General features: G+C 41.4%; 1 protein-coding gene across 3 annotated transcripts in view; it reads right to left on the bottom strand.

Annotated features, from left to right (window-relative positions):
* The window catches only part of MOCS3 (molybdenum cofactor synthesis 3), a 207,575-nt gene that overhangs the window by 155,416 nt on the left and 36,749 nt on the right, over nt 1–15,410 (bottom strand). For all 3 annotated transcript variants that reach the window (XM_083176437.1, XM_083176438.1, XM_083176439.1), the window contains exon 5: nt 11,533–11,607. In XM_083176437.1, coding sequence (XP_083032563.1) covers nt 11,533–11,607 — 75 coding nt within the window. The remainder of the gene's footprint in view (nt 1–11,532; nt 11,608–15,410) is intronic.

Below are 15,410 nucleotides of genomic sequence, written 5' to 3'. Positions count from 1 at the left end.
TAAGATGTACCGTACAATGAGTCAAAGTGCAGAGGCGCCAAAACGACAGGGGATAAACAGCAGCCATTTCCTGTCTCCAAACAGTTCAGTGTGCAGCTCATCCCTGGCTCCCTGTCCCTGCTATAAAGTAAGTTCATCAAAGATCTGGCATCAGGTGCATAGGTGGGGTTTGGGGGGGCATGTACAGAGTGGGGGTCGAGTGATTATATGTGTGTGTGTGTGTGTGTGGGGGGGGGGGGATCATGTGCATATGTGTGTTTTGTGATCATGTGCAAGGGTGGTGATGATGTACAGGGGGTGAGGTGATAATGTGCAGAGATGGTGTTGATGTGCAGAGGGTGGGTGATGATGTGCAGGGGGGGGATCATGTGCAGGGTGGGGGTGAGGTGATAATGTCCAGGGGTGGTGTTGATTTGCAGAGGGGGGGGGGGTGATGATGTGCATGGGGGGGGGGTCATGTGCAGGGGTGGTGATGATGTACAGGGGGTGATCATGTGCAGGGTGGGAGTGTTCATGTGCAACTACCTTCAGTGGTAGGGTTTGACGGATCATGCAGGGGGGGGGGGGATAATGTGCAGTGAGGGGTGTAATGATACATGAGAGTAGCCTGTATTTTATGTTTCTTATGCAGGGTGACTAGCCTGTCGTTTGTATTATTGTAATGATGGAGCAGACTGCTGTGTCATCTTGTTATTAATGTGCAAGTTGTGCAAAAATAAAGCAGTCAGTATTTTCCCTGCACAGAAACAAAATAACTCATCCAAATATAATTATCTCTGCACATTTTACATCTGCCCCCCTGCAGTGCACATGGTTTTGTCCATCTGTGAAGGAATTTGCCAGAAGGAGTGAACTAGAATAAGGCCCATTTTTATTGCAGATTACTGTGTCATGTTATTTTTACTATACTGGGGGAGCAGACTGCGGTGTCATGTTTTTATTAATTTAATGGCACTGCAGCTTGCTGTTGCATTTTATAGTAATGGTTGGATTAGTATGTAATTAATATTGTACTAGCATATCATTTTTTATTTCCTTTTTTTCTCTTTTTTTTGTAGTCGCTCTTACCAGTTGCAAAATTTTAAACCCCTTTAAAGCCGATTGTCCAAAAGGTACAGAGTTATATTGCACATTAATTGTCATATTTACCTTTCCAGTGCATTCCATGGAGTATTGCCTTCAATTATTCAGAAATAATTTTGTTTTTATTATATTTTTCAGAAATGCCTGGAAGAATGGGAAACAAATTTTGGGGTAGATTTCATTGAAATCTACAAGGAAAACAGCTGACTGGAAGACAGATCACAGGGACTATCACAATCAGGCTAAGAGGAATCAGGCGTACAAAAAATTGATTGATTACAGTAGAACCCGTGACAGTGCTGCAAACTCTCTTTGGGTTCGGAGGAAGATCGCAAATATGCGAACAGTGGTGGTGTAGGAGCACAATCAAGTCCTGGAGTCACAACGTTCTGGAGCCGGGACTGATGACCTTTACACACTGAAATTGTGGTACTAGGAGAGGATGAAGTTTATTGTTGAGCAAGATCCAAGGAGAAGAACAGAGGGAACTCCTATGGATGAAGACTCTCCGTCAAGTGATTCGGAGAGTGCGGACGTACTACAGTAAGTTTTTGAAATGACATGTCTTGTATGTAACCAACTGTAAAAATGAATGATATTATAATTATAAAGGAGGAGACAGCCCTCCCAGCCGACCAGCTCTGTTCAAAGTGGCCAAGAGAGTTGTAGGCATGTGGAGGAAGCTTACAGAAATCCCCCCGATTATTTTCAAAATTTTGCATACCACATTGCCGGTGAGATGCGGTCCATGGATCCAGACCAGTTACGTATCTTCAAGCGTTTAGTACATTGTGGTATGTCCCGCGCAGCAGACAAAAATTTGATTGATGCGTGTGACATAACGCCATGTCCTATAAGCACCAGGCCATTGCCCCCACCGCCCAACTACTCACATCACCGCCCTATGTACATTGCGCCGGTTAAACCTCTGCCTCCCCCTTCTTTTTATCCGGGACCCCCTGTACCATCCACCTCTGCCACTGACCCCTACCCCAGCTTTACACAATCCCCTACCCCAGACGATGATACTTTTTATAATTAATTCGTTTTTTAAATTTGGCTTCATTTTTTTATTTAAATGGCCTACAGTATAACAATGCTCTTGTTCTTCTCCTTTTTTTGTTCAACAATAAATTTCATTGCTCATTTTACCACAATTTCGGTCCCCTGTGAACTCTGAGAAAGGGAATTATCGGTAAGTACCAAATTCCTATTTTCTCCTACCTTCACAGGGGGCACTGACGTCTGCTTATTACATTGGGGACGTCCCAAAGCTACCCCCACGGGTGGGAGAGCGCTGAGACCCCTGCAACACCACACGGCCAAAGCGAGTTGCTGAGGATGCAAAAGTGTCAAACCTGTAAAAAACTTTAGGAAGGTGCTAGAGCTGGACTAGGTGGCAGCTCTACACAATTGAGTTAGGGATAATCCTCTCGCCGCTGCCCAAGATGGGCCTACAGAACGAATGGAATACGCTGTAATGGAAGTGGGTGGCGGTGTTTGTGCCGCCAGATATGCTTGTTTGATTGTAAGACAATTCCACCTAGCCAGAGTTTGTTTGGAAGCTGGCCAGACCCTCTTCTGCGCGTTTTATAATACAAAGAGTAAATCAGATTTTCTTATGGATTCAGTTCTGTTCAACATAAACCTTGAGAACTCGTACCACATCCAAAGCCTTATCCCCATTTGAGAAAGAGGGGACCACAATCGGCTGATTTAGGTGATAGGTCGAAAAAACTTTAGGTAAAAAATCCAACCGAGTTCGAAGTTCTGATCTTTGTGAAAAATCAAAAAAGGTGAGCGACACGAAAGTGCACCAGTTTTCACACCTTCCTGGCTGACGCCAGTGCCAGCAGCAAAATAGTTTTCCATGACAGTAGACGCAAGTCAATGGACTCCAGCGGTTCAAAACAATCTGCTCGGAGGTAATTAAGGACCAATGGAAGATCCCATGGAGCAGTAGGGGCCACTACTGGTGGCTGAATCCTCGGCACGCCTTTAATGAATGTTTGTACTTCCGGTAACCATGCAAATTTTCGATGAAAAAATCTCACCTCCCTCATGGCTTGTCTGCTGGGGGTTCCTCCTTGGTTGTTTAGTTGCTACAGCTGTAGCATTTTCAGATTGAATCCTGACTGCTCTTCCTTGTAGAACGGGATGTGTCGTAATGCTAGACGTATAGCCCAGAGCTCTAGGACATTGATTGGTAATTTGGTTTCCTGATAAGACCAATGTCCCTGAAACTGATGTTGCAGTACCACCACTACCCAACCTCTGAGGCTGGCATCTGTGGTTAAGATCGTCCATTCCCAGGGTGCAAAGCTGCGACCCTGTGAAAGGTTGTTGGTGTTCAACCACCATTGAAGAGACAGGTGGTTTTCTGGTGCAAGCACCAGCAACCTGTGTAGGTGAAGATGTGAACCCGACCATTTTATAAGAACATCCAAATGGAAGGCAAAGACTGGATCTTTACAATGGGCAGAAAAACTTTTTTTTGAACTGTATCCAAGATTAATCCGAGAAAGAGTAGTTTTTGAGAGGGTAACAGTTGGGATTTCCTGAAGTTCAGCATCCATCCGTGTTGAATCAGTAACTGGCAAACTTGTTGCGCCTGTTGTTGTAAGTGTGCTACTGAGGACGCTCGTCGAGATAGGGGATTATAGAGATCCCCTGTATTCTCAAGGTTGCCATCATGTAGGCTATGACCTTTGTAAATATTCTGGGGGCGGAGGAGAGACCAAATGGGAGGGCACGAAATTGGAAGTGTCTGTCTCCAACCGCAAATCTGAGAAATCTTTGGTGTTGTTCCCAGATGGGAACATGTAAGTAAGCGTCCTTTATATCTAGTGATATAAGGAATTCCGCTGACTCCAGACTTGCAATCACTGTTCGTAAAGATTACATCTTGAACTTTCTGTAAACTATGAAATCGTTCAGGCTTTTCAAGTTCAAGATGGGTCTTACTGAGCCGTCCGGCTTGGGGACGATAAAAAGACTTGAATAAAAGCCCATACCCCGAAAACCCTCTGGAACCGGAATGATAACCCTTGCCTGTAGTAATTTTTCTATTGCTGCAAGGAAGTTGATTTGTTGGTCTGGACTTGCCTTGTTAACCAAGGATGCTACCAGGGTAGGGCGTAAAAGCACCCCTGCTGTAACATAAAAAAATTTAAGCGAAGTTTAACCTTCTGTCTGAAGAATCTTTCACTGCCCCCGGTACAGGGAGTGTAGACTTCTTAGATAAACGAGACACCGAAATGTCCGCCGAGGGAGGAGTTTCCCATTTCGTACGTGAGTCAGTTGGGAACGGATAGTAGTATTTTAGCCGTTTGGACAGTTGGAACTTTCTGTCTGGAGTTTGCCATATTTTAAGCATGGGAGACTCTTAATTGTTCAGAAACAGGAAAAGTGGCTGAGACTTTCTTCTGTCTGGAAAACAGAGACACCGTTACTGGTGGCTCTGCGTCCACCATGTTAAGTGTAAGTCTTTTTTTTTAAATTCAATATTCTTTATTTTGTTTTTCACATACACATAAACATAAGACATTACATAGACATATTAAAATGCAATACATTACATACAAAACAACAATTACATTGGTCATCTCTACGTCTTCTCAGGTTTTAATACCTACAGTAATCCTCAGAGTTATATAACTATTTCCTGCATTCATCCATTAATCGGAACTTATCTATACTTCGCTTTATGTTAAGCAGTGTTTGACTACTTAGCTTATCTATCACAGCATGGTCCTTTTGTTCATTCTTATGTGCATATTACCTTTTATTGTTATTGTGCTACCAATTTCACTATTTCAACATATTGTATTTGTGTATTCTAGCGTGCATCGTGTTATTATCGTGTTGCAAATATTATCTGTCACAACATATTCCATTTGTTCATTCTAAAGTGCGTATTTCATCTTATTGTTATCGTGCACAACGATATATTAGTAGTGTCTCAAGTAAAAAAAAGTAATAATTTTTTTTTCCCCTTTCCTTTCCTCCCTTCTTTCCCTCCTCCCCTCATTATTTCTCTCTTATTTCCTTTTTTTTCTTGTCTATTATTTGACAGTGATTATTCATGTGCCTATATCTTTTGTGCATATTTTCATTTCTATATATATATATATATAGCAATTGGATGTAGTGGCACTCCGTCTTATGGCTTGTACAGCAAAATTCAGATGATCTCTGGTGCCCTCCGTGTCAGCCAGCAGCACGCCAGCTGAATAGATATCGGGATGGGGGGGGCGGCGGCACTCAGCAAATAAATAAGACCAGGACTCTGGTATAAGTCACCAACGTTTCTGAGCCAGTGCGGCTCTTTTATCAAGGTGCAGAAGACAAGAAATTGTGAAACAATAAAAGTTTAAATACCTTTCCAGCTCCCGCGCTGTCCACGCCGGCCGTCGGGTCTGCAGGCTCAGCCAGATGACGTCACTGCTATCACCACAGCCGGGTAGCAGCAGGGGAGGAGGGTGGGACATACACATCACTGTAAAGAAATTTAAATATGCATGAGATCAATTACGTGAATAAACAGTGTTACAAAACATGTAAAAAGCTTTACATATACAAAATACCAAATAGAAAATATAAAGAATATCTGTGTCACTATACGTGCTAGCGGTGCAACAATAAGAGCATATAGTTATGCAAATATAAAAGTGCAAATATTAAAAACACTGCAAACAATATCAAAAGTGACAAGTGCGGACAGGTGACATAGTATTTAAAATGTGGATAAAAACATGGACACTGTGCACCCTTCTGTCGACCCGTTGCTTGCTGCGTCAGACGTGGATTTTAGAACTATTTTTTTACACAAAATTATGGACGCACTCCATTTTAGGTTATTTTAAAACAATGGGCTCAACATAATGTTAGGTTGACCGATCTCGCTCTATATCTATACTGAATATACATGATCTAGATATAAATTGGGCCAGTGTTGGGAGTTAATTCCATACTTTTTGCCAGAATGTATGCACCCCTGGGCATTCCTATAGAAGGTGCATAAATCCTGCTTCTTCCTCTACACATTTTGGGCATCTTGTGTCCTCTCTTAATCCGGCTCTATGCAACCCCATTGGGGTGCGGTATATTCTATGCAAAACAAAGTAGTGAATTTGCTGGTATCTAGTACTGGATGTTGCATATCTTATCGATCTTAAAGCTCCTTTCCATGTCTCTTCTGATATTGGACCTATATCTACCTCCCACTTCTTTCTCAGTTGGTCCAGTGGGATACCAATCTGGTTTGAGTCCATAGCCATATATATTTTAGACACTCGGCCTCTATTATTCAATTTTTGTAGCATTTTTTTTATTGGTGATGAGGTGGTTATCAACGTTAGGCCTCCAAATTGACTTTGAATGGCGTGCCTTAATTGTAGATACCTATAAAAATTTACAGCTGCAATATTAAATTCTGTTTGTAGTTGGCTGAATGACAAACTGTCCGTTAGAATATAATTGACCAATACTAACAATATCTTTCTGGCGCCATATGTTTCCTTCTGACAGTTTTTTTAGTTCAGGGTATTTTTTGTTATCCCATAATGGTGATTCAGTCTCTATTCCCGACCACTACCATATGGCGTGCACCAACCTCCATATCATTAGTGCTTGTCTAATGATATGTGGTAGATTTGTTAGAGATATGCCCGAGAGCAGAAAGTGTAGAGGGGAGCCCCAGTTGCCTGTCTGTTCCTCAAAAAAAGCTTGAAATGTTTTGTCCATTATATTTTTTACCCAGGCTTCTAGATGCATCATCTGGGAGGCAATATAATAAGTTCTTAGGTTCGGTAGAGATAGACTGCCCTGCTGTTTTTTATTACAGTGTCTTAATCGCTATTCGTGACGATTTATCTTTCCATATGAAAGATGAGATTTTTTCTATTGCAGTAAAAACATATTTAGGAATAAAAACTGGTGAATTTTGCCACATGTATAAGTATTTGGGTTGAATTATCATTTTGAACATATTAATTCGTCCTGTTAATGTTATCGGTAATTTTTTCCAGACATGGATTCGCTCCTTAAATCTCGTTGTTACCGAGTCTACATTTAATTCTACATGATTTTGCACATGGGGGGTTATCCAAATGCCTAGATATTTAAGCTTCTGGGTCCATTTTAAGGGGGTTATAATTTGATGCCCCTGAGCAATATCTCCGGAAATTGGGAATATGCTAGATTTATCCCAGTTTATGGAAAATCCAGAATATTTACCAAATCTGTTAACCACGTCTAGCATAGTCTGTGGAGATCTTCCAGCATCTTGCAAAAACACTAACATGTCGTCTGCATATAGGGAGATAACATCCTAGATTTCCCCTATTTTAATTCCCCTAATCTCTGGGTGCGCACGTATTAGACATGCTAAGGGTTCCACTGCCATTGAAAATAGCATTGGGGACAGGGGACAGCCTTGTCTAGTACCTCTACTCACTTTAATTGAGGTTGAGGTATATCCATTTGCTGCTATTATTGCAGTTGGTTTGGCATATAATATTTTAATCCATTTAAAAAATTGGGGACCATAGGCAAATTTCTTCAATACGGCCCATAAATAATTCCACTCCACAGTATCGAAGGACTTGGCCGCATCCAAAGATACGACCAAGGCCTCCGACTGCTGTCCCCGTCCCCTCTGTAAGTGACAGTATAGCCATCTCAGATTTTGCATTGTGGATTTCTCTGGCATGAACCCAGTCTGATCTGGATGAATTATTGTTGTTATTATCGTGCTTAATCTAGTGGCAATCACCCGAGCAAATATCTTCACATCGGTGTTCAATAGTGATATGGGCCGGTATGAGACTGGAGAGTGGATCCTTATCTTTTTTAGTATCATTATAATCACAGCCTCTGACATAGTTGGGGGAAATGAACCCCATTCAGTCAGTGTATTATATAATTCTGTCAGATAGGGTATTAAAAAAGTCACCAAATTTCTTGTACACCTCGGTGGGGATCCCATCCCTACCTGGTGCCTTAGAGGTCGGGAGTGAGAGAACTACCTTCTCAACTTCTGATCTTGTAAATGGCGCCTCTAACATTTGTATGTCTTTTTCTGTTAGGGTTGGCATAGTGAATTGATCCAGATATTCTTGTATCTCAGAATCTGTGGCCGTCTCCCCAGACTCATACAGCCCCTGATAGTAATCCCTAAGTTAAGTGTAAGTCTTACAGCTTTTATGAGGGCTTCTATGCCCTGAGTATCCCCAGATGTGGGTCTGGGTCATCTGGAAGTGGGTTATCTATAATAATCTGGCCCTCCTCCTGATCAGGTTCCTCTCCTCCTGAATCATCTGAATGTAATAAAAGAGGCAGAGTCCTCTTTTTGGTTGTGAGACGTTTTGGGGAGGGAGGGTTTATAACCTGTGCTAGAGAATCCACTGAGGAGACCAGAGCCCTGGCCCACGGTTGTTCTACAAAAGTTAGGGAGGATAATTGTTCTTGGAACAATTCCCTGTCCCTGCGTGACTGTGACAATTCAGCAGCCAAGGTGGACATAACAGAAAGCAAGGAGTCCCCCTCAGTAGGGGCAGGGGCTGGAGTGCGCATCTGAGCACTAGGTATATTCTCATAACAAGTGCTGCACAAGTTCACTCCTTTTATGTGAGGAGTAAAGGGCTCCACAAATTTCTTACAAAAGAACTGCTTTTGGGAGGCCTTGGAAAGGTCCCTTTTCCAGACATTCTAAACAGCACACGTGCAGAATAAGCAGAAAGTTAAGCAGAGGAGAGGAGTCCCCAATCCCCGGATTAACTAACCCCACCGACTCACAAGTCATAAACACCTCCACCCGCAATGCAAAAGCACTTACAGATTGATTGATTGAGAGCGGTGAAGGTGAAGGTGAAGCACTGGGACGTCTGCTGCGGCTGAGGAGGCCCAGAGATGTCCGCAGAAATTCTGGGGTAAGATGGCGCCGGGAGGTGCGTAGTATGCACTTTCTGGTACAGAAGTTGCGCGCGCTGAGCACAGCGGCGTGAGTTTCAAAGGAGTTTCCATCTGCCGGTCTCCTAGCTAACACTCTCTATTCCCCAATGTAATAAGCAGACGTCAGTGTCCCCTGTGAAGGTAGGAGAATGTGGGGTATCATAGTAAGCACCCATGACATCACATGTCATGGGTGCTTGTACAATGAAATATCGCATCGCATCGTATTTGGTGCCATGCGATCCAATGCGATATTTCATTGTACAAGCACTCCTCTACAGTTAACATGGACATCGTATCTCATCGTACAGTACTATAGACAGTACGGGATGCATGAGATACTATGTGATATTGCATCGCATACCATTTATAGTGCTGTGCGATGCGTGCTATACTATGCGATATTTCATCGCATCGGACACATCGCAAAGCACTATAAACGGTACACAATGCGATTTCCATACGCAGATTAGCCCTATACGCTATTAGCGGAGTGGCTGCCCAACTAACATACAACTACCGAAGAATCTATGCTGTTTTGAAGGCAAAGGGTGGTCACACCAAATATTGCATTGCTTTAGATTGCTCTTCTGTTCATTCACTTTGCATTTTGCTTATGGATAAACTTAACGCTTCTATTTTTTTAAAGCATTCTTACTTGGCAGCATTTTTTCCCCAACTGCCTAAAACGTTTACACAATACTGTACACACACGGGTAAATTTACACAGGTGGTAGCTCAAATGAATATGGGATAATGCCAATGGCAACCAAGCAGATTCTACTGATTTAACAACTTTTAGAAGAGAACAGAGGGCCAAATGCACTAAGCTTCAAAAGTGATAAAATGGAGAGTGATAAACAACCAGACAATCAGCTCCTACCTACCATGTCACAGGCTGTGTTTGAAAAATGTCAGGCAAGAGCTGATTGGCTGGCTGTTTATCACTCTCCATTTTATCGCTTTTGAAGCTTAGAGCATCTGGCACAGAATATGACTGATTGTCCATAGCAACATCCCATCTTTGATAGCACTCCCATCTTAGTAAATAATACTTATAGACACAGTGTAGTGTGCAGACCAGCCCTCTGCTGATGGCTCTGGTGCCTTCTACATACAAATGCAAAAGGGAAAGCAAGGCAGAGGCACTTGGAGTCTTCCAAAAACCAATATACTGTTATAGTTAGAACAGAATCCCAATGTTTTAGAGCTAACCTGCTCCTTTATCAAGGTGTACACCTTAATAAATTATCATTGAAACATTCAACACTGGAAAGCTCCCGGAAAGTAACTAAATTGTTATATTAAGTGCCATGAATTAATTTATTTATTACATATACTGTATAACCACAGAAAAGTTCAGCAATCACGCCAAAAAATGGGGCATGGCCTTGTGTCCACTAGTATAAAATACTTTGAAAAAGCCAAATCCAACATAAAATACATTGAAAAAGTCAGATTCATATAAAAAAAACTTCCACTGTTTTCCAGGCCAAACTTGTGTGTCATTTTAGCCTTTCCCTGCCAATACAGCAGCCTCTAATATTGTCAACCCTTCCTGTGTCACTGTTCCCCTGATTGTAATGAGCTCAGTATGTCCTGGTGGGTTAGTGCATACTTTAGGCAGAAATCATTGCAGTGCTATAAGTCTTCGGACCCTCTTGGAGTAACTTAATATGGAGCACATATGGAGCAACTTAATACCTCATCCAGTTGGCAGGCAGCCAAGAGCGATGAATGGGAGACTGCTTCAAGGCGTGTAATGCTGACTCTTTTGACTGCTACCTTTATGACACAATAGAGGGGGAGATGGGACATACTGTTGCGACCAGCTAGTCGGCACACTCTCACACTGCTCACAGGGCTGGTTACTCAGTGGAGTCTGTTGGTAGAAGGTGTCGGAAGACGCATGTAAATAAAGAAAGAGTTGCAGGTTGGCCACCGCTGCTATATATAGTAATAAATTATTTCTACTTATTTCTCTTCAGAGGTGATTAGTGTCCATGGTATCTTGATATTATAGCTTATAGCACTTGAGAATCGTAATGCCAGTGTATTTTTTTTGCCTTTCTTATGTTCTACATAGTAACTGCTTTGTTTGAGTATTGAGTATTGTTACTAGGTGACTGGTTACAGTTTGTATAGGTCAGTACAGGTGCTTTGGTACAGAGCAGATGCACAGTACCACTGCCAGAGAGGACGCAAGCACACACATAATGAACAGGTATTTAAACTGTATAAAAAAAATAGGTTGCTGTGCTTTTATTTAAGGTAGCATCATCTTATAATCCTGTCCATTGCTCAGCAATTACATTCTCTGGGGACCTTTATCAGGAGTCACACCATAACTTGACCATAATGCAACATAGCACAGCACACACCTGATAAAATCACCTACATATACACGCACATACACAAAATTGATGTCCACATATACAAACACACATACACACACACACTTGTTTTGGATTTTGTTTTTGGATCTACAAAGGATATTGTTGAATAAACTGCAGAGCATTCCCTGGGTTGAGCATAATCTGATAAGGAACATATTCAACTGACTGATTCAACCTGAAAAAGAGCAGATATAAAAATGAAACATTATTTTACAAAAAACATACTATTTGCTATTATCCAAATTCCTATATTGAGCATGTGCTCATAAACAATGTTAAGTTAATGTTTTCTAATTAATTAGTACAACGCATTACAGAGTTTAGCATGAAACTGAATTAATATGTTTTCACCTTTCTCAACAGAAGACAACTGGCTCAAATTTTTTAGGTCAATGACGCATACTGATACTATATGAAGCCCATCCCTATGGTAGTCTCCTCACCTCCTACTCGGGCTCCCAGGTGGTTTCCCCGCTGGCAGACTCCAACTCTCTATTTTTGTTCATTTACACATAAGTGACAGTTTAGCTTCCTAAATAGAGCCCCTAAGACCCCCGCACCCAGACAGCCTCAGAAATTCAGCTGAGATACTGATGCAAAGAAACTGTTGAATTTAAATGGCGGAATTACAAGCCATGAAAGGTTAAATTCGTTACCGGCGTATTTGAATGGTTAGATATAATTACTTATATAGTGCCGGTCAGGCCTAGGGGCATTCCAAAGTGGTTTTCACATGAGAGGGAAGTTCTGCCCTCCCCAGAGCGACACCTGGAAGTACCCAAAGAAAGGTCTATTATGGTTTAGTTTGTTATGTGTTTTGATTATCTGTGTTTTCCTCATGCAAAATTTGCATGGTTTTCCAAATCCCCCCCACCCCTCCCCCTCTGGATTACTGGCCCCCATGACCTTTGTTACAGATCCGAGACAGAATAAGATTGATGCTCCTTCGACCAACTATGTTATTGCATACCTAGATAGAGATACACAATGGCACTTCACTTAGGTAGTTGGATCGTGGGAGGCATCAACTCCTCCATAAAAAGGAAGAGAATCCTAATTCACCTGAATATTAGATCTAGTATCCATACAAGAATCACACTTAGTACCAGCAGAAGCAGCCGAAATAAATATGTTAAATTGGAAATGGTTAGCTTCGGCGTCATATAATTCCAAGGCAAGGGGAGTACTGGTTCTAGCTAAAAAACACTTGGACATAGAGGTGGTCAAAGTTATACCCGATCCAAATGGTAGATATGTTTTGTGTCATTTTTAATATGAGCAACGAGAGGTTATTTGCCTAAATGTATATGCGCCAAATCAGTACTCTGAATCATTTATGAGAAAATTAGTATCACTCTTAACCCCTTATAACCATTTACCTGTCACTATGGGCCTTATTTTGGTTCATTCTTTCTGACAAAATCCTTCTTAGATGGACAAAACCATGTGCACTGCAGGGGGGGCAGATGTAACATGTGCAGAGAGAATTAGATTTGGGTGAGTAATTTTGTTTCTGTGCAGGGAAAATACTGACTGCTTTATTTTTACACTGCAATATAGATCTCACTTTGAAGTAAAACCCCACCCAAATCTAATTCTCTCTGCACATGTTACATCTGCCCCACCTGCAGTGCACATGGTTTTGCCCATCTAAGAAGGATTTTGTCAGAAAGAATGAACCAAAATAAGGCCCTATATGTGGTGATTTAAATAATTTCCTCAGTTCAACTGGATAGACAGTTTCCCCCTGCGCACCCTAAACCCCTACCAAAATTTGGTATTCAGTCGCTATGCAACCAACTAAATTTGATAGATGCCTGGCGAGCCCTTCACCCAACTGAACGGGACTTTACATGTTTATCAGCCTCCACAGGACAAATGTCACGTATAGATTATATGTTGACCTCACACTTTTTACTACCCAAATTGAATATATTGAAATTGCACCAATAGTCCTGTCAGACCATGAGATAGTCCATGCCAAACTACATTTAGCCATCACTCAACCCACCTCTTCTATTTGGAGATGCCCGTCCACCATTTCCTCTTTCGCATACATTAGGAACATAGTACTAAAAGCGTGGGATACCTACGCTTTGGACAACGCAAATACCCTAATATCTGGCCTGTTACTTTCTTGGCAAGCCTATAAGGCAACAATCAGGGGAGAAATAATCCTCCCACATGTCCTCCTAAAGAAAGAAAATCAAAAATGACTATTAAGCAACCCAATCCAAACTCACTGAAGCATTCCAAAATTATAAAGCCATGCCCTCATCAGAAAATAAACAAGCTTACTTAGAGTCCAAAACGCTATATGAAAACTTAATAGAAAAATCAGAATCCCTATACTCAATTACAAAATCGGCCTGTTTTCACCGGTATGGCAACCTACTGCAAGGCCAAAGACCCCCAGCAACAATACACCCTTTACATACCCCCCAAGGCTCCCGTACGAAATCTAACTCACAAACAGCCCAAGTACTTTGCGATTTTTACACCTCACTGTATTTAAAGCCCTCTCATAATAATGAATCAGCGACAAGGTTCTGGAAAAATCGATCCACCCCAAAATTATCGTCAAAAGACGCAGACCAACTGTCCAGAGACATAACACAGGAGGAAGTCTCTAGAGCCATTTCAGGCCTAAAGGCTGGTAAAGCACCGGGCCCAGATAGGTTCACACCAGAGTATTACAAATTACTTGTCTCCAAGTTAACTCCTCTTCTCACAATGGTCTTTAACGAGATACTTAACCCCTTCCTGACAGAGCTAGTTTTGGCGTTCCTGACAGAGCCATTTTTTTCAAATCTGACATCTCTCACTTAAGTGGGGATAACTTTTTTTTGCTTTTACTTATCCCAGTGATTTTGAGATTGTTTTTTCGTGACACATTGTACTTCAAATTAGTGGTAAATTTGGGTCGATACAGTCTGTGTTTTTTTGTGAAAAATACCAAAATGTCGTGAAAAAATGGAAAATTTAGCGATTTGCAAAATGTTAAATTTTCTGCTTGTGAGACAAATAATCATACCACTCAAAATAGTTAATAACTAACATAGACCATATGTCTACTTTATATTTCCATCATTATTTCAACTTCCTTTTAATTTTTTTGGACACTAGGAGGCTTACAATATGAATAGCAAATTCTCAAATTTTCAAGAAAATTTCAAACACTGATTTTTTTAGGGACCAGTTCAGTTCTGATGTGACTTTGAGGGACTTGTATGTGAGACACCCCCATAAATGATGCCATTTCAAAAACTGCACCCCTCACAGTATTCAAAACAGCATTTTGGAAGTTTGTTAACCCTTTAGGTGTTTCACAGGAATTAAAACAAAGTGTAGGTGAAATTTCAAAATTTCATTTTTTTTGCAGAGTTTCAATTTTAATACATTTTTCTAACGAATACAGTAGATTTTACTAGAGAAATGTGACTAAAAATTGATTCCCCCAATTCTTTGGTTTTCATAAATATCCTATATGTGGCCCTAGTGTGCACGGTGACCAAACCACAGGCTTCATAATAGAAGGAGCACCTACTTGATTTTGGAGCCTCCTTTTTATGAGATTACTTTTTAGGCACCATGTAGGTTTCTAGGCACCATAAGATGCTAAAAGTTAGGAACCCCCCCACAAGTGACCCCATTTTGCAAACTACACCCTTCAGGGAATTCATCTAGGGGTATAGTGTACATTTCAAACCCCCAGGGGTTTCACCAATTGTGGTACAACTGGGCAGTGAAAATAAAAAAAAAAAATTTTCATTTTCACAGCTCAGTTGTATCAAAATTGGTGAAACCCCTGGGGGTTTGCAATGTACACTATACCCCTTGATGAATTCCCTGAAGGGTGTAGTTTGCAAAATGGGGTGACTTGTGGGGGGGTTCCACTGTATTGGTGCAACATAGCACCCACCATTCATTCCACCAAAATCTGTGCTGCAAAATCCAAAAATCACTCCTTCCCTTCTG

This window comes from Crinia signifera, chromosome 3 (assembly GCF_055691185.1).
Source record: "Crinia signifera chromosome 3, ASM5569118v1, whole genome shotgun sequence".
Taxonomy (NCBI): Eukaryota; Metazoa; Chordata; class Amphibia; order Anura; family Myobatrachidae; genus Crinia; species Crinia signifera.
The sequence above is the reverse complement of the archived record's forward strand: the minus strand, read 5'-3'. Positions and strand labels throughout refer to the sequence as shown.